Here is a 22436-nt window from a genome sequence, read left to right on the forward strand (position 1 = left end):
AACATAATCAGAAATACATTTTCTCTACAGCCTCTTTTAGATTATCATCTTTGCTTCTTTTTTTCTTCAATTTTTTGTCAAAATATTTGATTTCCTTTTTAATATTTTGTTACAAAATTCATCATCAAATGTATTTTCAAATAAATATATATATATATTGAAGCGTAAGGAGGAAGAGAGATGGAAAAGTAATTTGAATCTCTTTGTGTTGCAACATTTCGTTTAAAATGAGATAAACACTACGTATATAATGTGTGAGTTATTTCAAATACGTATTCTGTCAAGGTTACAACAAATGATTACGTTATCATCCACACAAAAATGCACAAAGAAAAGTGTGTGGATAGATATTAAATAGCTGACCATTTAAATAGCCTTATATTACGGTATTGATAACAGCACTATGGAAAAACATTTTGTATTTCCGGGTGTTTATTTTTATTTTATATAAGTATAACTCCTGAACGCAAAAACCTGATTTTTCTCAAAAGTGTAAGGATTACATTTGTATTCTGTCAACATAAAATCTTGAACAAACATCAATAGAAAGAAAAAATCTCAATTTTTATTTTTATTTCATATATCTGGGGCATTTGTAGTAATATTTTTGGGGGAGGGGGCTTGGTTTTTGGAATTTTTTGTAAAAAAAATCCAAAAATAATTTTTTTTTTGAAAAAAAGTTTCAAAAATCCATAGCCATTAACAAAAAATTTTTTGAAAAAAAAATTCAAAATTTTATAGCTGTTCATGAATTATTTTATTTTTTGAACAAAAAATTAAAATATCCATAATTATTCACATTAAATAAAATTTTTGAAATTAAAATTTAAAAAATTTACTTTTTTGGAAAAAATTTCAAATATTAAATTTTTGGGACAAAAATTTCAAAATTAAATATTTTGGAAAAAAATTCCAAAAATTAAATGTTATGGAAAAAGTTTCAAATATTACATCTTTTTGAAAAAAATTTCAAAACAAAAAATTTTTTTAAACTAAAAATAAAAAATTTCAAAAATCCACAACAGCTATTTACAAAAAATTAAATTTTACATAAAACTGAAATCTGATATCAAATTTTTTGTTCTGCTTCAAATTTCCCAGGAGTACCTTTTTTTCTAAATGAAATCTTTCATTTTGTGTAATTTTTTTTCATTCTGACCAAAAAATGTCTCCTTATTTTTTTTGGAGGGGGCGGCTTTGGGGTGCTGCAGCTCCTCCAGTCCACACTCTGCGTATGTTCCTGTATATAAATATAGCCGCCTATATTTCATAGACGTATTTAAGACAGTTATAGGCATTGCATTCAAGTTTGTGGGACAAGATGAGATGCGCAGTAGTTTTAACTTTAGTTTAAATCTATATTTGATTTAAGATACATATAGTAACCCCTAAATGACCTTTCAACCATAAAGTTTATTATGAGGATCAATTTTGTTTTCTTTAAGTGCCACCATGCGGCACCTCCAAAGGGGAAAGTAGAATAATCTATGAATATAAATAATTCCAAGAAGAATTCAAATACTCAACTTTGTGAAAACACTTGAATAAAAATCAAGAAAAGAAGAAAATTCAAATGTATTTTTTATACGTCATATATTTCAATAGGCATATATTTCTGCCAATTATTGGCTTTGAATTCAAATTTGTAGCCTAAGTTAAGAAACCCTATCTATAGTTCATAATCTTTTTTTATTATTTAAAAGACTTATATTGAGCCTGATATGGTGTTTCAAATATAATATGAGGTTAATTCAAAAGGATTGAGACTGCTCCAGTAAGACAAGAAAATTGCATTCAAAAGTTTGAAAAAAGTACTCAATCATGTCACATATTATCCTTTTTCTCGGATAACGTCGTGGAAAAGGTTGTCCAACTCCACCAACTGCCAGAAGGGCTCCTCTTCGTTCACTAACTTCATCCCCCTCTGAACGCCCCCTGTGAGTTCTTCATGGCTAATCTCGCTGCAGATGCTTCAGCTTACAGAAGAGAAATCGGTCACAGAGATTGAGATCCGTGTTGTTGGGACTCTATATAATTGTTTTCACCTTTCCCACCGTTAAGAACTGCCTGGCGTCGTTGGCTATCTGGGGACGATTTAAAGTTTTTAGGTTTTTGAATCGGAGATTCAAAAGTCAGATTTTAAAAAACCCTGTGGGTATTAAGGAAACATCCACTGGGACCTTTCAAACGCTCAATGGGGTTTTGTTCTTTACCAGGTTCATGACTTGGGAAATGTTGTAAGTGTCCTTGTCTCTCTGGGGACGTCCTGATGAGACACCTTCCTCGACCTTAAAAGTGTCATCCCAGATATCACCAGCCCACCGAATGATGGTTGCACGACTAGGGCGAGTTATAGGAGAAACGATAGTGATGATCTCAAACACTGTTTTACTTGGCTTGTAGCGTATCAAATAGTAAGAGCGAAAATTGTGAGTCTTCATGTTCTGCGACAAATGGAGAAACATGTGCAAATGATGTATGTAGGCATTAGCTATTTAGCGTCTGAAATACTATGGCATGCTTTTCACCATAAAATTCATGAGAAAATCGATGCTGGTAGAATTTTGTAGCTAACATTTCTCCTTTCCTTCCAAACAAACCTGTCTTAATCATTTCGGAACAGGCTAATTTATGAATTTATAATTATTTTGTTACAACAATCTTTTTGCTTCTTCAGTAATACAAATTACGACACACCCAAAGAGCTTTAAGTATAATTTGTTGATAGAAATAGACGATTATTAAACGAAGAATAAATTGACTTTAGATTTTTAAAGAACACAAATGTAATCCAGACTCTATATTGTTAAATATCATTCTAGTGTGCTTTTTGAGTTGTTAAGCCACATATGTAAATACAGGCCAAAATTCCATATTTGAGTGCATTATAGGCTTTGTATTATCAAAGTTAAGAAAACCAAGAACTTTAGCTTAAGTTTAGTCACTACATTTGATTTAAGGAACTTATTTTGGCCTGGCCTCGATATGTCCCGTAAAAAAAATTTATTTATATCATTCTTTTATTGAGACGATCAATTTTGGCTGCTTTATGTGGAATTTGCAACGTCTCCAAGGGGTTAATTTAATAATACAAGTGAATACTAAAGCCACAAAAAGTGCTCCTTGAGTGCAGAATCTGATCTAAGTTTTTTTCTTAGTCAATCTGAAATATCTGGGGTTATAGTAATTCGAGACCATTATCGTTCAGAGTCATTTTTACCCTGAAAAAATACCCTAATTAAAAGTTAGAAAAATAAAACAAATGCAAAAGTGTTTTTTTATCATTTAAAAGTGCTTTTATTGATTCTGTATCTTGTTCTGAACTCAATATTTTTCCATCTTTAGGCTGAAAAATGATGAAAAAGGACAGATTTCTTTAGACCCTTATTCATAAAACATAGCGATAATTTGAAAAAAGATCTTGTTAAAAAATACCCATTTCCTAGGTTTTTTGCTCTATTTTGTATTTTCTAAGTGATCCAATAAAAATACTTTTTGATCATAAAAAACATATGTTTTATTGATCCTACATTTAATTAGGGTATTGATTTTAAGGTTAAAAAATTACTCTGAACGATAATAGTCACAAATTAATACTATCATAGATGATTCAGAATTCAAATGACTGAGAGGAGAAAAACTGGGCTCCTAGATAAATTTGAGTATTGTCTAAAATTCATTTGTACAAAATCCCCCCCCCCCTAACTGTTCCATTGTGCAATTTAATGAAATTAATTGATTTTAATTTGTGTCAAAGAATACAAATGTAATCCAGGATCAATTTTGAGAAAAATCATTCTAGCATGCTATTGTGTTGATGGGTAAATATATATTTCAGCTATCCAAATATTATAGTTTTTTATTGTTCAAATTTAACATTTCATTTAATTAATTGAGGAGAAACGGTGGAATATCATATTTTTTTAATTGTATGCGTACATATTATATAAAATTATTTTATCGTGTAGCCTTCTGGTGCCCCCTTTACGTTGTCGTTTATATATTATCAAAATCATAAACATTCATGTGATGTTTATTTATGTATATGAATAAATACTTTGTATGTAGGTATTTAACAAAAGTGCATTTGTTATAATTATTTTATATTTTTTTTGTGCATATTTTTTCCCCTGTGTGCAATGTTCTTGTGTTTTATTTATGAATACATCCATCAAAAGCACACAAACTAAATGCCTAAACTCATCTGTTATCTTTAGTTTTCTGGGATTATATCTAATGTTGTGTCGGTCCATATTTAGGAGGGAGGACTCTGGTCCAGTCCAGTCTACTTGTCGGTCCTTAAAGGAGCTAAAATCGATTCCTTGTGACGTCATTTTCAAATTATTTTGTTATTTAAAACAATAAATTATAAAACTAAGAAAATATGCAGGTGTGTTCACAGGGGGTGGGCTGGAAATGCTGTTGCCCTACCTCCCAAAAAAAATCAGGAATGTTTGTTTTTACTAGAATTTTTTTTTATTCTTCGGAAAAATTATACAGCTGAGCAAAAAATTTAATTTTTGACATTTTTTTCCAAAAAATTTAATTTTATGTGAATAGCTATGAATTTTTGAAATTATTTTCAAGAAATGTAAAATAATTTGAATTTTCTTTTTTTAAATTTTTTCCATAAAATTTAATATTTAAATTTTTCCATAAAATTTAATTTTTGAATTTTTCCGTAAAAAATTTAAATTTTTCCATAGAATTTAATATTTGAATTTTTTAAATATTTTCCAAAAATTTTAATATTGAGTGAATAATTACGGATTTGGAAAGGTTTTTTTTACAAAAAATTAAATTTTACGCCTATAGCTATGGAATTTTTTGCAAAAAAAATCCCAAAATCAAGTCCCACCTAAAATATAATCCTGCGGACGTCCCTGAAATGTAATAAAGTCTTATAATATTGTATTATAATGAAAGTAGGAATATTTTTTGCAAGATATGTTCTATGATAATACTTTTTAATCGCTAGATGTCTCTTAAATGGACTCAATGCTACTTTTTAAATACATTTTCACGAAAATTAGCTAGATTTTTGCAAAAAACAAACAAACAATTTTTCACTCCATTCAGTCAATTGTATCAACTCACTGAATACTCAAAATGTATCTTATAGTCACATAATGAAATGTCTAATTTTTCTTAGTGAAACAACATTTAGATTGAAGGAAAAAAGAGCTGTGTTGAATGAAAAGACGTCGGTATTTAGGTTAACTCATATTTGATACAATTCTATACTGTAATGACTTGTAAATAATATGAATTGATGCCGCTTTTTTAAATGAAGCTGTTACCATTACTTTATCATCTTGTTGGAAGAATATATTAGTACTATGTAATTCCATTTGAATGTGCTTACGAAATACGTAGGAGAGTGGTTCTCAAATTGGGGTACGCGTACCCCTTGGGATACTTGGAGGCCCTCCAGGGGGTACTTGAGATTTTGAAGGAATATTTAACGAGTTGTAAATAACTCAAGGGTGTTCTCAAGATGTGGGCTGGAGGGGCCGTAGTCCCTTGCCCCCACCAATTAAGAAATTTTAATATTTGAAATTTTTCTCCAAACTAGATTATATACGAAATTTTTCTCCAAACAATTTAATATTTGAAATTTTCTCCAAAAAATTTAATATTTGAAATTTTCTCCAAAAATTTAATATTCTCCTAATAACTCCAAGCAATACCGGATACAACTACTAGAGAATTATAATTCTAAAACACTTAAGGCAGCAGGCGTTTTATGAACGAAAAGAAAAAGCAGGATCCTCACTTCAAAAGAATGAGAATGATTAACTATGTCCAAAATGATCAAGCTATGAAACTAAATTGCCATGTTTGAGATGTGATTATCATAGGTACATATTCTGTTAAATACATTCCATGTATAAATATTTTCCCCAGCCTAATCATCAAAATTTTGAAATAATATCCAAAAATAAAATATTATTTTTGGGTAAATATTTATATATCTAAATACTTTAAGTATATATTTATTTTACTCGTATCCATAGTTGGAGTGATAAGAATGAAAAAAATATTGATAAGCATTTTTCAAGAGGGGCCATATTAGGGCCAAATTGAGTTTAATAAATTAAACGAGAGTTCTAACCTATTCCTGGATAACCTCAACTCATGTTGGAAATTGGAATTCACAATTCTAAGTGAGCAAAATATGTCTATAAAATATTAATCGATAAATTTCCCGTTTCTCCTCGTTTGTTCAAGATTGTTTTTGTGTTTACGAACCACATATTCTTATTTCTCATTATTATTATAATTTATTTTTAAACTACTTCTTATTTTCTCTGTATATTTATCTTTCAGTGAGTCGTTATACTGGAGAGAGTTTAATTATGAGGAATGTTCAGAGGCATCAAATGGGAGCATATCTTTGTATTGCCTCCAATGAAGTTCCACCTGCAGTGTCTAAACGGATTATTCTTAATGTGAATTGTAAGTATTTAATTGGAAACATATTTCATTGTAATAAAAGAAAGTGGAATAGAAACTTGATTATGGAGGCTTTACATACACATGAGTACTCTTAAAGCAAGTCTGAAATCACTTTGATGCCATCTCATTAAATTAAAATAATAAAGGAAAGTGAAAAAATATACAAAGAGGGGACAAACTCTTCGAATGATTAAGCAAAAATATCAGCTTGCAAAAGGGGTATGATATGATTTTTATAGAGAAATGAAATTCAAGTAAGATTGACTCTTACCGGTAAAAAAAAATAATATAGTTAAATTATAATACAGCTTAAAATACGAAACAAAATAGCTATAAATATTTTGTTCTCAATTTGTTTAAATCAAGGCTGTGTGACGACTGGTATTTTCTAAGATTGTCCCAGCCGTAACTTATAATTATTAAACCTAAATGTAATACAAAAACTTAAAATAATTGTTGAAATCTGGGTTGTGTGTTCACATTATATTAGGACTTGGACTGAAGTTTGCAAGTCAAATCAAATTATTCTAAAAGAAATAACAAAAAAAATGTGCTTGAAATTACTCTATTATTACGTTGACAACTCTGGACCAGGTTGTATCTTAATAAAAGTTCGTATGTTGATGCACCTGTATCTCAAGAAATTACTGTATCTTTGTTTCTATCCTTGTTCATATTTGACGTCCATTGCTGCAGACTAAAGATTCTATTGAAGTACAGCCTTACTATGCCGAACTGCCAATCGAAGTCTTTGTCGTCTCAATATTTTCCTTTCTCCATGGTTGTAGCATTAACTGAAGTTGATGATTCCACTTTATCCATACAAATTATATCTTTTTATGGTAGAAAGTAGATGCAATTTTTGTCAAAACCATGATTTCCAAAATATATGTTTAGCAAAAAAAGTTATTAACACATTCAAAAGCTTTGTGCTGAAGGAAAATATTAATATATTTCATTAAAATAACATAGATATATTTATTAAATCCATATATATATATATGTATTTTCATCTGATAACATTTTTTGGAAAAATCATATTATAATTTTCTCATCATTGTATTAAATTCAAAATCTATATTGTGATAAAAAAAATATTTGACGCAGTTAAAACCTTAAAATGAGATAATCATAGTTTTTAGTTAAATTTTAAAAATTTCACCACTTTTGAGCACAAGGTGGCCATAATCACCAGGGGCCTCTGCATCCCATAATTTATTATATCGTAGTACTGGGTGGTCCATTGAAATCTGAACATTTACTAATTCAATAATTAATTATGGTTGAGGTATTAAACTATTAGTTACAAAGCAAAACAAACCTAAGCTCTTTGGCTTACGTAAAAGTCAAGAAAATGAAAGTTTAATGTGATTGACGATATTCCATTCTTCCACTCCATGCAGTTGGGCGTCTTCAGAATCACCGTTTACGCTGTCAGCAAGTCCGAAACGTTGGAGAGGAAGAAGGGCTCTGTAAAAAAGGCCGAACAAGACACAGATGTTTTAAAGAAAACAGCCCAGGCTAATTCCCTCAAGTCCATGTGGGCCAAGAGATCTCCGGGTTTCATACCAGACTGTCGAGAGAGCTATCAAAAATGTCGGTGGAAATAGTCGTGTGAGGGTGGAGATATCACATTTGACACCCAGCAATGAAAGACACCCATCTTCTCCGTTACAGGACTATTTTAAATGTGTTTTTGAACTCTGTTTTGTTACTTTTGGGCCCCTACAGCCCTGATACCAGACCCCTTGACTACACCTTTTGGGTGCATGTGAAGGGGAACGCCTGCATGTATTTTATTTAAAATTTCCAAAATATCAAACTACCAATTTTTACGAAAATGGGGTTTCCTCCATTTTTTGTATCCCACATTTTTATTTTTAACAACAATTTTAAATTCTAAATAAAACAAATTACGTCAATAGACTACCATCTATTTTGAATTCCGTGAATGAGATCAGAGATGTTTAATTACACAAGTCAATCAAATTTTAATTTTTCAAAAATGTTATGAATGCCATACAATTACAATAGTACTTGATATCTTCATCACGAATCTGCAATTAGATTTTCAATATCAAATCTGCTTATTGAGAGTTTTCAATTTGAATTTTCGGAGTATTTATAGCCTTTTTATAGGTTAGAAACAACTTTTGTTAAGAAAAAAAAATCAGTTGCCCACTTGAAAATTAGTTTATTCTTTGTAAATTTAATGTTGATTTTAAATATGAACTTATATTAGATTATTCTATCTGGAGAAAATAAAATTTAAAGATGAAAACACCAGAATATTTTATGGGTTTTGTTTGAATAAGAATAACGTTTTGGTTCTTCAACTGCTTTCATGGCAAATGAATTAATTTAAAACACAAGTAATTTGGGTAACATTTACAAGAGAATATTTGGTTTAAGAAGATCTAGTTTAGTTGTAAAATTGATGTTTTTTTCAATTTTACTGGGGAAAGAAACTATAAGAGGTTGATAAAATAATAAATAAACCCTCCCAGCTATTTATACATATGTATTTGAGTTGATAGTGTTGCCCATAAATAAGTTTTTCTGTTTTATTAAGAGTTGCATAATTATGAAATCCAAGAGGGAATTGAAATTAAACTATCGTTTAATCATTGTATTAAGGCATTAAAAGAGCTATTCTTATTAATTATTATCAAGCTTTTTAATAATTGTTCAAAATTGTTCTGCATTCAACGTTTATGAACGATGAACGAATCCAAAAAAAGTTTTTTCATTAAGTACTTCTATTTCCCTCGATAGATAGATATTTGACGTACTGTGTGCGACCAGTGTACATAAAAGACGTGTTTGAATAATTAAAAAGGAGGGCGATGAGTAGTTATTACCCCGGAATTATAGTGAAATTTGCTTTTACACGGGCATAGTGATCAATTTTAAGCTTGTTTCTATCATAAAAAAGCTTGCTGAGGTTAAAATAGACTCTACATTTATAGGTTAATTATTCTCCTTACTGGATGAGATTAACTCCCATTGAGAGCCCATGCTCTACAAGTATTAAATATAAATATATGGAGTACACATGGAGAACAATATGACATGAAATACAAGAGTACGACACTGTTCAAAGAATTCTTCGGTTATGGGAGCAAAACCAAGCTACATCAGTCAGTATATTCTCTGATGTGTTCACTAAGACATTAAAGGGTGCAGGAATGGTTGTTCCTGGAAGAATGGTCGTCCATCTCCAGCACCCTGGCTCAGGCCTTAGACATTATCCAGACCGAAAATAATGACGAAATTTGGGTGCATTTTTTAGCTGGCCCAATTTTTTTGGAAGTTGGCATTTGAGGAGTACATTTTCTTTCCCTTAGCATTTGTCATTATTATTTAATTCTTGAGTAGTGAACTTCCTTTTCTACTACATACAATGTATCATTGATGTATACGAAAACGATTGGAACATAAGCTCATAACAAGAGAAAGACTATCAATGAAGGTTTGTTGCAGATATATTATTTTAAGTCCTTGTTGGACTCCGAGTAGAATTGAGGATGAATGTTGGAGTAATTTTTGGACATGGCCTAGTTTATTTCCACCTCCCCTTCCCTCATATCAAGAGCTGCTTGTAGCTGATCTAATGAAAAATCATGACAGCCAAGATGCTCTCCTTTAATGCATTCTTCAAATTGTCAAAGTATTATATAAAGTACAATTCGCTCATTTTTTATTTTTTAATGAGTAGAACTAAATGCCTGTGAGATTTCATTCATTTTATACAGTGCTCCTTGTATATTCTTCTTCTTTTTTTTCTGTATACTTTATTCGTATATAAATCAGGGATCACTATACACAGTTCATCTGGTGACGTCTTTTCATACATAAAGGTATACATAAATTATATTTTACTCGCTAGATGGCTCTTCAGTTGAATCAATGTTATTTTTTAAAGACTTTTTTACAACGAATTAGCAGGATTTGTTTGCAAAAGAAACATTTTTTCACTCAATTACGTCAAATTATACAAACTCACTGAATACGGAGTAAGCGGTGGTCTTATAAGAAAGAGTGAAACTTTGTTTCATTAATAAAGAAGATGATGAAAATATGAATAATTTTTGCAAGAAATGCGCAATGGTCTTAACACATATCATATATATTTTATTTGACCAATTACATCATCGACATGTTTATGAAACATTTCCAAGGACAGACATTTAAGGAGCGGTGCTAAAGTCTGACAGTCCTAAGGAGCAATAAGACCGTTCCTAAGACTGTCTTAATGATAGGCCACGAGCTAATATGAACTGGCCAAAGACTGGACTGGACCAAATAAATTAGGATCGATAGTTAATCACCGCTACCAAGAGCTGACAGTCTTAAGGAACAGTCCCAAGGGCCTGTCCTAATACTGGACTGGATTGAATAAATAAGGAACGAAATTTAAGATTTGGTTCAAAGGATCAACAGTCCTAAGGAACAATATGCCCGGTCATAAGACTGTACTGGATTGCATAAATGAGGACCGACACAACACTAGTTATAATGGCTTGAGAAAGAAAACGGAAATCACAGTTTGGAGGAGTTTGTTTTAGGTACTTTACCCAAGTTTTTGATATCTTGTTTTATTTACTTTGTACAACTGGAATACCCATTGACTCAAGTTTTTCTCCTGACACTTCACTACAAAGTATTAAAATCCCTAGAAATAAGAACTGTAGATTCATAATATGTTTTTTTTTTTTGTACATACATATTATGTACATTTGTAAATGTCCTATGTAGGTACATACAAGTGCTGAGACTCGGTCCAGTACCTTTGTTTTTTCGGTTCAGTCTTAAATGATTTTTTCGGTTTTTCGGTTTCACTTTATAGACCGATTTTTTTTCTGTCTCAATGTATTGACCGATGTTTTTCGGTCTTATATACTATGACAGACCGTTTTTTTCTAGATCAACTGTCATTCATTTTTTTCAAAAAAATCTAAAAAAGTACACAATAATTTCTAGAACAAATACTGTTTAATATAAGAGACGTCGGGATCAAAATTAATCTGAGCTATCTCTGTTTGAACTTTGTACAACGTCATTGTACTTGAGAAAACATATGATGTCTTGTTATAAACAATTTATCTGTAAAATCGGTGTAGACCGATTTTTTTTGTGACCGAACTAGACTGATTTTTTTCTTTTGTACCGATCTAGACCGAACTTTTCCTTTGGACCAATCTAGATCGAATTTTTATATGAGACCGGTCCAGACCGAGGTATTTTGTAGGATTGAATAATCCGGGCCTACAAAAATATAACGGTCTCAGACCGGTCTAGGATTTCCAGACCGATACCCAACCCTAGTAGATATAAAGGGTGGTAATGAGTCTTTTTAAGAGGTAGGTTGAGTGGGAGTGAGTAATATGTGTGTTGTGAATAATGCATTATAAACTCACTTGTGTGAAGGATCTCCTTTTGTGATAGGGATTATCGAAAAATCTACATATGTGTATGTATACTCAAATAAATACATTTACTTGATTATGCTAATACCATCGGCATCATACAAGATTTAGTGTATATAAGTATACAGTCTTAGTCTTCTTGAAAAAGAATAAGAGGGCTGCTTGCTTATATATATATTAGGGGGGTTCAATACTACAGGGGAACGACAAAATATCTAGGAGTAAAGGTATTTTACCACATCGATCGTTCGTGTACACGTATACATATATCTACCATCATGAGAAACAAATTAAGTTTCTTTCCAGTGAGTTATATCTGAAATCGACACTATTTATTCTATATGGGCTCCCTCAGCCTCAATGATGGCCTGTACTCTCTTTCTGAAAGCTGCACAAACCATAATGATGTAGTTTTCTGAAAAGTGTTCCATTGAGTCTTGATGGCGGACTCCAAAGACCTCAAAGATCCGTGAGCAGCTCCATCGACCTTTGCCTATATGGAATAATCCAAAGGATTAAGATCAAGGGAGCAGAGAGGCCAACTGTTATTGGATACATTCGAAAGAAGAGTGGCTTTTGTGACAGTCGTAACTATCGTTGTCATCTTTCTTCCTCCTCGCTCTTGATTTAGCTCCCAAGTTATCTTTAATACCCATTACAGCGTAACCTTGATCACATTAATCTTGTTGGCCATACCGCGAATCGTCTTTACTGCATAATCAGGGTTTTATTTTTATTGTTCGCTTCCAACCTTGCTAATACTTTGCCGCTACTGTTCCTGGGTTTTCAAATCGCTTTTTAATACCATACAAGGCCGTCTGGCCGATCTTTAGCTCATTGGCAATCTATGTTTGGTCTTTTTGGGCGTGAGCTATTCAAGCACAAAGAATTATTTGGGCTTCCATTTTGTCATCTTTTAAGATACCGCCAATATTTATGGATAAAAACTGCAAATTATTATTAGAAGATAACGGAATCTCATTTGTGTAAAACTTCCTATCAAAACTAGAGATGTGACCATTTTCGTTAATTGTAAACTTAAATATGATGCATGGGGTATACATATTAAAGGCAGGTTACCACATCTATCGTGAGTGTACACGTATACGTGAATATATATGTTTATCACGTCGTTACTTTATTGTATCACGCAACCTTTCCTCCAAAAAGAAAAGAAAAAAGGTTTTAAACCATCTAGTAATTAGCTCAATAAGTCAATCATTAAGTACTTAGTGACTGTAATTGTTATATTATTTCATTACAATTTTTAAAATGAATTCATATATGCATTTAATAATATTAAAATCCTACATCGTATTATTTTCAATACCGTATTATAATTTTGTTTTTTAAAATATTATTAAAAGCGTGGCTACATATTTTTATTTCTATATGATAGCCAAAATGTATTCATAGAAAGAATAAAATGACGAATACATACAAGGGGGACAAGGAATAACTTTAACGGCTAATTATAAGACTTGTATAAGAGATAGAAAGACTATTTTCTTCATTTAAAAGGCACATTAAATGTAAAATGATTATTCATAATAAAAGCCTTTGTTCTCGATCACTATCTCTACACGGGGCCTGAATGCCTTGCATTCCCTTGCTACCTCATTTAGATACAGGTCCTTCATTGTATTGACGATGGAGGCCTTCAAGGCCGTAATTGAGGCATGATTATTCTTGCAGGCGATCCTCTCCACCCAGCCCCACAAGTAAAAATCACATGGATTGAGGTCCGGGCTATTGGCTGGCCAATAGAATAGAGGCCAAAAATCCGGCATATTTTGTCCTAATCACTCTTGGCCTTATGAATAGGTGCTAAGTCTTGCTGGAATGTGTATGGCTTTCCATCAGTGACCTCATTTATCCATGGGATGACCACAACCTAGAAAACGTCCTTGCAGACCTCTTGGGTCACCTTCTGGCCCTATTGGAAGAAGTGGGGGCCATAACTTGTCCTTCTGTGCTGATCACCACCAAGACCATAACCAAAGGCGGATTCTTTGTTTTCAAAACTGTTTGGACCTCATCAGAGTCCTAACATATCCATCTATCGTTTCTACGGTTATGGTTTGCGCGATTTTATCGTCCGAAAAAAACCCTGCACGTAACCACAATAGTACTTCATTTGGTTAATTAGTATTTTACCTTTGCTGATTGTGTCTACCTGATTCTGCTCCTTTAGCAGATATTTTGAGGCTCTGACCCTCGAAAAGTAACTCAGATCAATCCTGACAGCATTTTTGATGGTCCTCGTGTTACGGTCCTTGGCCAGGTTAGCAATTGGGGGGTCTGGATGAGTGTCAATGGATACTTTCAAGCCACCTATGAACCATTTAGTGCGGATTTTATCAGATCTTGTTGAATGAGCTTCTCCCTCAGTCTTTCCCTCCTCATTTAAGACCTTAATCTCGTCATAAACGGTTGATTTTGGATATTTGAAGAAGGAAATTATTTCCTGAGCAGAGTGTCACTCGCAGTGAGCTTCGATTTCAGAAATTTTATTTGACTTTTTCCATGCTTGAACAATGAAATACTCAAAAAACATTGTTATTAAATTCGATAGCTAACACATTTAGCAAAGGGCAAGTATTAAAGTTTTTATCACGTAACCTATACAAGTTTCATAATTAGACGTTATTCTGGATTTACCTTGTCCATCCTGTATGTATATACGAGGAGAGATCAACAAGAAATTTGCATTTTGCTTGATTAGCAATGGAACCTAAGTATGTAATAACTAATTTAAGAAGGGATGTGTGTAATGAAGAAACCAAGTTAACCGATTAAAAAAGGAAAAACGGTGTATGCGTGTGTCCTTTCTTCTTTTTTGTTCATTATTTAATTAGTCGTGGGCGTGTTAACATCTCCCTCTAACAGAAGAATTCTCTCCTATCTTTGGAGTAAATTGATTTAAAAATGCATAATAAAATTAATATATAAGAACTTATATATAATTATAATACTTTACACTAATTCTAGTTTGAATGTACAAGGTTCTTCTTTTTTATTGCTGTAATTCATTTTCTCCCTTCAAAATCATATAGCAGATAACTGATAGTAACAAAGGTTCTTAATTCAGTTGTAACATATGTCTCGGTACCTCCTTCGCCTCGCACTATTACAAAAAAAAAACCTATCTACTTAGAAATACGTTTATTTATCTAAAAGAATACCATATGAAATAGCCGTGACGTATCAAGTGAGACGAGAGAATCTAACGCTGACAAAAAATACAGTTGGTATTTTTGGGTTAGCCAAGTGATAAATAGTGGACAATTTGCATACTTGTAACTTGTATAAGCAAATTGTACAATTTCCAAGTAAAAAAATGAGATTGCTAATTATAAATAAGGGATTTACAGTAGTACTTCTGATGAGGATCATGCAATAATTGAACTTTTCATGAATAATTATTATCAATGGTGTGTTTTTTGGCCATTTTAATACAAATTATTAAAAATATAGTTTTTCTGAGACACATGCTCACAGATATGTAAATCATAAATATATAATAACCATGTATTTGTAATCGATCAAAATGAAATGATAGTATCAATTAAGAATTAGAATGACGAATGTTTTAATTAAATAAGATATTTTAAGAAGTAAGGAATTGAAACTTGTACAATTTGTTTATATTAGTTGCAACTTGTATAGGCATCGCAAATTGTACATAACATATATACAATGATCAAAATCCAGTGTAAAATGGGCATGTTTGAAAAAATAAAAACAGAAAATCAATATGGTAACCCTACAAATTTGAAGGAAATATTGGAGGACCGAAAGAATAATGTTCATAAAATTTCATTAGATCAGAAAAAACCAGCTGTGAAAAGAGAGGAAGGAGAAGAGGGTATAAACAAGGACATTTGCTGAAATTCCCCAATTCTACCCTGAGTCCAACAAGGGCTTGCAATTATAACACTGCAACAAATCCTCAGGGTTATGCTCCGTCTTTTATGAGCACACACAAATGTTCAATCAGGGTTGGTATATAATTAAATCTATTCAGGAAATGATGTTCACTACTCAGTAATTAAATAATAATGACAACTGCTTAGGAAAGAAATCCTTCTTTTTATTATCAATTACAAATAAACGGGACAGCACAGTTTCAACACACCGGATTTACACCATTGAAAATATACATTAACTCTTGCTAGTTAATTAAAGAAAGTATCCTTAAGAGCTACTCTTCTCCCAGTATCAAATATTAAATGTTGTTCCGGTTCTTATTTAGGATTGAAGACTACAGTCGCGTCCAATTTAGTCTTGCACGGTCCAATTCAGTCTTAAAAACTTATAAAGTTCGGTCTTTGATTACGTCACTCAACTTTATTTCTTCATTGTTTAATCAGTTCAAGTACTAATAGTTCTAGGAAATGTTCAAAGACTGGACCGAATAAATAAAGACCGATACAGCACACTATTTATACACTTATACGTGTACAAACACGATAGATGTAATAACCTTCTTTAAGGGCGTTTATTTATAATACCTTACAAGCAGTGGTAATATTTCTTTCTGTTTGATATTCGTTTGAATCAGGGAATCGGCCGGAAAAGATTATGGCGACTGTCTTTTGTATTCCCAAGGAAAGAAATATACCGATCTGGCTGAACGTTGGTGTGTGTTCTTCCAAGATATGCTACTAACTAAACATAACCTTAATACGTTCCAGTAGTGCCATCTCTTGGACTTTGCACGGACTTTTCAAACGACCCTTGTACTTGTAAACACATTCCGGAGCAAGGGATTGCAAGTTACATATTACTTTGAACTTTGCAAAACAAAACCAAAAAAACTATAACACTCCTGGAAGCTAATTAATATAGAAAAAAAAAAACATGAACTTAAATTGTGATTCTTTCAAAGTGGTTTCCTAAAGTTGATATTAATTTCACGTTTAGATTTTTTACAGTAATTTCTGAATTTATATCTAAATTCATGCATTGCATTTTAATCTCAAGTTTAAATATGAATTCTTTCCTTTTTTTTTATACAATATTTTTGCAAATATAATCTAAATGCATATATGAACGTTCACTATTGGCTATTTATAATAAGATAAACTTTTGCTTCTTCCAATCTAAAAAGGTGCTCTATTAAGGGAATTAAATCTTTTTGGAGAAAAAACATATGTGTTACACGAAGATCCAAAGTCACTTGAAGAGGCTTTATAAAGTTCTGATGCAACAGAGTTGAAGAAGGCTTTAATGGATTAACTTACGTGCTTGAAGAAAAATGATGTTTGGGATTTGGTACAACGTCCTGATAATATAAGTGTTATAAAAACAAAATGGGTATTTAAATCGAAGAAAGATGATGAAAAGAGGCCTGCAAGATTCTAGGCACGGCTTGTGGAAAGAGGATATTCTCAAAGATATAAAGAAGATTATGATGAAACTTTCAGTCCTGTGATTACTATTGATACTCTACGATTGCTTTTATCAATAGCTGCTGGAGAAGGGCTTCAATTACATCAGCTTAATGTGAAAACTGCCTTTCTTAATGGTGAAATAGCTGAAAGCGTGTATATTGAACAGCCTAAGGGATTCAGTGAACCTCTAAATCAAAAATTGGTCTGTAAATTTAAAAAAAAGTTTGTAAATATTAAAGCAAGCCCCTAGATGTTGGAATTGTAAATTAGGTCAATATTTAAAACAAATCGGTTTGGAGCAGACAAAAGAAGATTAACCAAGGTCTGTTTACCAACAGTGAAAAGAATTTGTTTCAGTGTATGTAAATGATATTTTACTCATTGGGTCTGAAGACAAAAAAAATTGATAAAAAGAAGAATATTCTGTAAATATCAATGACAGCTTGAATTTAGTAGAAAAGAAGTTCCTCAGGAATTAACAAAAAAAATGATAACAGCTTAGAAAAACAAAATTAACTCAATAAGTTCCCAACTCCAATAAAACGAAGTTGGTAAAAAATGCAACTGATTAACATCTCTTTTCATGAGGACACACTCTTGTGATGGCATAGGTTTTAAACATAATTGAATGTAGTTGAAAAGGAAGTTAACTACTCAGGAGTTAAATAATAATGACAACAGCTAAGGAAAAGAAAATTAGTTTTTCAAATTACCAATTCCAAAAAAAAGGGCCAGCAAAAAATAAACACGATTTACATCACTGATTATAATGATGTAATGTACTTTAAAATATTAAAATTTTTTGAAAAGGATTCATATTTTTATAAAAGAAGCATGGTAAGGATTGAGTAGCAAACATTTGAAGGGGTCTTCTTTTATAAGCACCCTAATATAAATAAAAAATGCGTTCTACTCAAGGACAAATGATGTCATGATGATGAAATGATGGATGGAGATTAGGGGAACTCTCCCCTATATATTATTATTATTGTTATTTTCTTTGGCTCAACCCTATTTATGTGTTATATGTATGTATATATTTGTATGAATATTGTATAATTGCTCATAGAGAGGATATTCAAACCCCTCTCCCTCAAATGCAAAAATACATCCATATACTTATATAACAACATCCCTGAACACTTTGCCGAACGGTCACTTTGCTGAATAACCACTTTGCCGAAGAAAATAATAAATATATTTAATGATTCTGCTGCAATTTTATGTAATATTAGTCTTAGGATTTTTGAGCAAATTTTTTAGCTCGAATGTTAAAAAAAAGTGCCCTAAAATTTTTAAGTATGAGCAACCAAAAAGTTAAAACTAAGCTATTTGTATTTACAGAAAAAATAAGTTTTACAAGTTAGTTTTAGTAGTTTTAAACATACTAAAAGGCCGCTCAACGTCCATGTCCATTGATTATACGTCCAACCCTTTTCATAAATAGAAAATCAGGATCTTGCAATTTGGGAAAAGGTATTTTTCCTTTAATGCAAGATTCAAAGGGGATTATTTCAGAGTAAATTTTGTGTCATATTCCCCATTCCTTTTATTGGTTGTTGTCGGAATCTGGCTCCTTTACATATCCTATCAATAAATAAAAAAACCTGATTGCATCATATACATAGCTTTACCCCCAAAAAGAGAAATGATTTTTTCAATTGTTTTCTCGTCTATTGTGGGAGTGTTTTTCCCGCCTAAAATATAATCAAAGCTCTTGAGTAATTTAAATAAATCCAAAATTCCCTATTAATTTCATTTAATTATCGAAAAATCAGCTATTTTCACACAAAAAAGGTCAAAATGAGCTTTTTGAGCGATGTATAAAATATGTCATAGAGTGCGGGAGGAGCGTCTTTAGTTGCAACCTAAACATGTTTTTTAATTATCATATGTTGGTATCATTATTAATCCATTTTTGATAAGGTAACATCCAAGTATAAAGTAATAACGAGTGAGTGTGATCAGGAAAGACAATCAGTGACAATGAGGGTTTGTAAGTCATTGTTGGGCTTGGAGTAGAATTGAAGATCACCATCGGAGTAATTTCAGCATATACATATGTCCTTGCTATACAAGGCGTGGGATTTGTGTTTATTGCCTTCCTCTCTCAGCTGATTGTGGTTAATCTAATAAAAAGTCACGGAAGCTAACCTGCTCTCCTCACAAATATTTAAGATTGTTATGTTATTTTTCTGTTCCTTTTATTTTTACCTTTCGGCAAGACATATTTTATACACAGTTGTTAATAACTCCTTCAAATTTTGCCAAAGTAAAAAAAATACCTCATGCCATTATTACAAGTGTGATGTCTATGACTGTTATTTTTGTAGAACCGTACTAAACTGCTCCACGTTCAATCTGAAACCGTCTTATTATAACATGATTTTTTTTCATAAAATATCGTTTTAGGTGGGACGGAAATCCGAAGTCGTCTAGATTCAAACTCAAAAGGGATACATATTATGCATTTTCCATGGAAAATGTTTAAATCGATAGATTATATACTTAGTAAAGTTAATTGTAATTAAGGCAATATTGTTATTAAGTATTCATTGCTATTAAAATACTACTCGGTTTGAAAAGAAAAAAAGGAAAAAAAACTAACTAACTGAAACCTACGCCTCGTAAAGATATAAAAGAAATGAAAAAACTTTTAGTTCAGAGCAAATGATTAAAGTTCTAATAACTTTTAATGTTATTTGTGTTCATTGCATTTTTACTTGCATTGATTTAGTGCCGTAACAAAAAGTAAACTTTGGTTTACTTCATAAAATATTTTTTTTTAATCTTACCAGCATCTTATTTTTTAGTTCGAAATAGAAGTTTACATTCATATATTCAAAACTACATAAAAAACGGCTCAGGTCAAATTGTCAATAATTTTTTGAGTGTTATAAATATAGATTTGGGTGGCCTTAAAAATGAATTTTATTAGCTTTACTCCTGTCACCCTTTCATTTTGCTTGTCTCATAATAAAACATCTGACATGCTGTCCCATGCAGCCACTATGGAGGCTTCAGTGAGTCCACGTTTGGGTGTGAGGTCCAGTTGATTTACCTCTCCAGGTGTACCATATGGAAATCGAGTGGGTTCAAATGTGGAGAGGAAGGGGACCTTATCTCTATGTACCAGAATACAGCCATCTTATCTGCACATAACTTGTTGCACTTGGTGTACGTGTGAGAGGGGTGCTGTCTTGAGTTCAAAGGTAATTGGTCTTCAGCAATGTCAATATGGTGTACCTAAGCATCTTATAGTAGGTCTCTTGGCCGATTTTCTTTCCGACCTTGAAAAAGAACGGAGGCATCTTCATTCCATCAGAGGCCACAACACTGTTGACAAATATTTGGACCGGATATTTGGAATGTTAACCCCCTTGGACCTCTTCTTTTGTTTCTGCAAGACAGTGGTCTTCCAGCGGTTGTGGAATTGATCAACTGTGAAAATATTCTTGTTTGAGAAATTTTTACCAATTGACCCATTTGCTTTGATCCACGTGAAGATTTTCATATACCTCTTGAACATCCTGGCTTTCATGCTCTCTGTTAGAAGGTGGCGTGGGGTCCTTGTAAAATAACCTAATTCCAATTTGTGCTTTATAGTCCTCTTGATGGTCCTAGGAGCCACAGAGAAGTAGTTGGCGAGGGGATTAATCGACTTAGTGGAATCATCCTTTATATTCTTCTCCAAACTTAGCAAGAACTTTTTATCCCTCTTTAAATTATGACTTTCACTTTTTATCATCCGGGAGAGGTCTTCTCTGTTTTTTTTTTCATCTTGGCCAACCTAAAAACCAGGCTCCTACAACACTTAACAATGTCTGTAATCTTCATCATATCAACTTCATTATGTAGGAGATCTGAGATGCGCTGCCTTTTGCTTGATGCTCGGTAATTATAATGAAATAAATAAATGATTAGAATAGTTTGTTTATGTAAAAAGGACAGCGGAAACAGATTATCAAAAAATATTCACTGAACCTTTTCATAGTATTGAGAAAATAAACATTAATTAATAGACCACGTTTTACTGTCCTACCCTGTAAATTTGGGATATTGGATTGATGTAGACATGTATTAATTCATTGCCTAGATGCCATCCCGATTAATTATTATTGTTGGCATTTGAGTATTATATATAGATTGGGTTTAAGAATCCATATCTATAGAAAAATACAACGGATACTGACTGATTTAGTCTACTTTTTTCTTTTAAAAGAAGGCATATTTATGATTAGTAGTAAATCGCTCAATATTAACAATTTTATAAATATAACACTTGGGGCATGATTCAGAATGAATTATTGGTTCCATTTCATTCATCTTTCAATGTTAAGGAGAAGGATAATAGCATCAAACAAATGTTGCTATTTCATGAAAGCTTCAACTTTGTTTATTATCACCATTATGGACCTTTGAAATTGTATTTACTGATGTTTCAATTGCTTTGTCTAAGAAATCTTCTAATACGTTTCAGAACTTATTTTGGTAAGATATGATCAATCTTCTGATCACATCAAAATCTCCAAATTCAAAGACATATATTCCCTGTCGATGGAATCCTTCTGTTAGTTGGTAAAGAATAATGATTTATACTATTATCTTTTAATTAATTGAAAGGCTTGCTAGCTGGAAAATATATAGGATATATTATGGATTTATTTTTTTCAAACCAAGATAAAGTTCCTTCATTTTCAGTACTTAATTTATTGTATCAAGCATTTGTGAATGTTGCTAATCGTAGGAAAGGTTGTAATAAATGAATGTCTTATGATAGATACATGTCACTATTCCATAAATTTAGAGGAAATTGACTCCCCTTAAATGATAATGTAACCAAAACTATTTGTACAATGCTATATCTTGAGTTAATTGATCAAATATAAAGGTTCATTATCAAAGCACAACAGTAAAACCCAATACCAAATTCTGTTCAAATAGATCAGGGCTCAAATATTGTTCGTACAATACCTAGTTTAACTGTTTTGTAAAGCTATAGTCTTGTCTTGATAGTTTGGTAGCAATAAGTTTTGAGAATTTTGGTCTTGATGTTCGGTAGAATAAACTCAAAAACGGAAGCAACAGCTGTACTGGAGTGAGGCATATGCCAAAGATAAATGAGGGAGTCTTTTTTCATTTCTTTTTTAAA

At 31.8% G+C, this 22436-nt stretch overlaps 1 protein-coding gene across 1 annotated transcript in view; it reads left to right on the forward strand.

The window, feature by feature from the left end:
- The window catches only part of LOC121121616 (uncharacterized), a 141565-nt gene that overhangs the window by 93530 nt on the left and 25599 nt on the right, over positions 1-22436 (forward strand). The window contains exon 10 of the mRNA XM_071890079.1: positions 6331-6459. Coding sequence (XP_071746180.1) covers positions 6331-6459 — 129 coding nt within the window. The remainder of the gene's footprint in view (positions 1-6330; positions 6460-22436) is intronic.

The sequence above is a fragment of the Lepeophtheirus salmonis genome, chromosome 7 (assembly GCF_016086655.4).
Source record: "Lepeophtheirus salmonis chromosome 7, UVic_Lsal_1.4, whole genome shotgun sequence".
Lineage (NCBI taxonomy): Eukaryota > Metazoa > Arthropoda > Copepoda > Siphonostomatoida > Caligidae > Lepeophtheirus > Lepeophtheirus salmonis.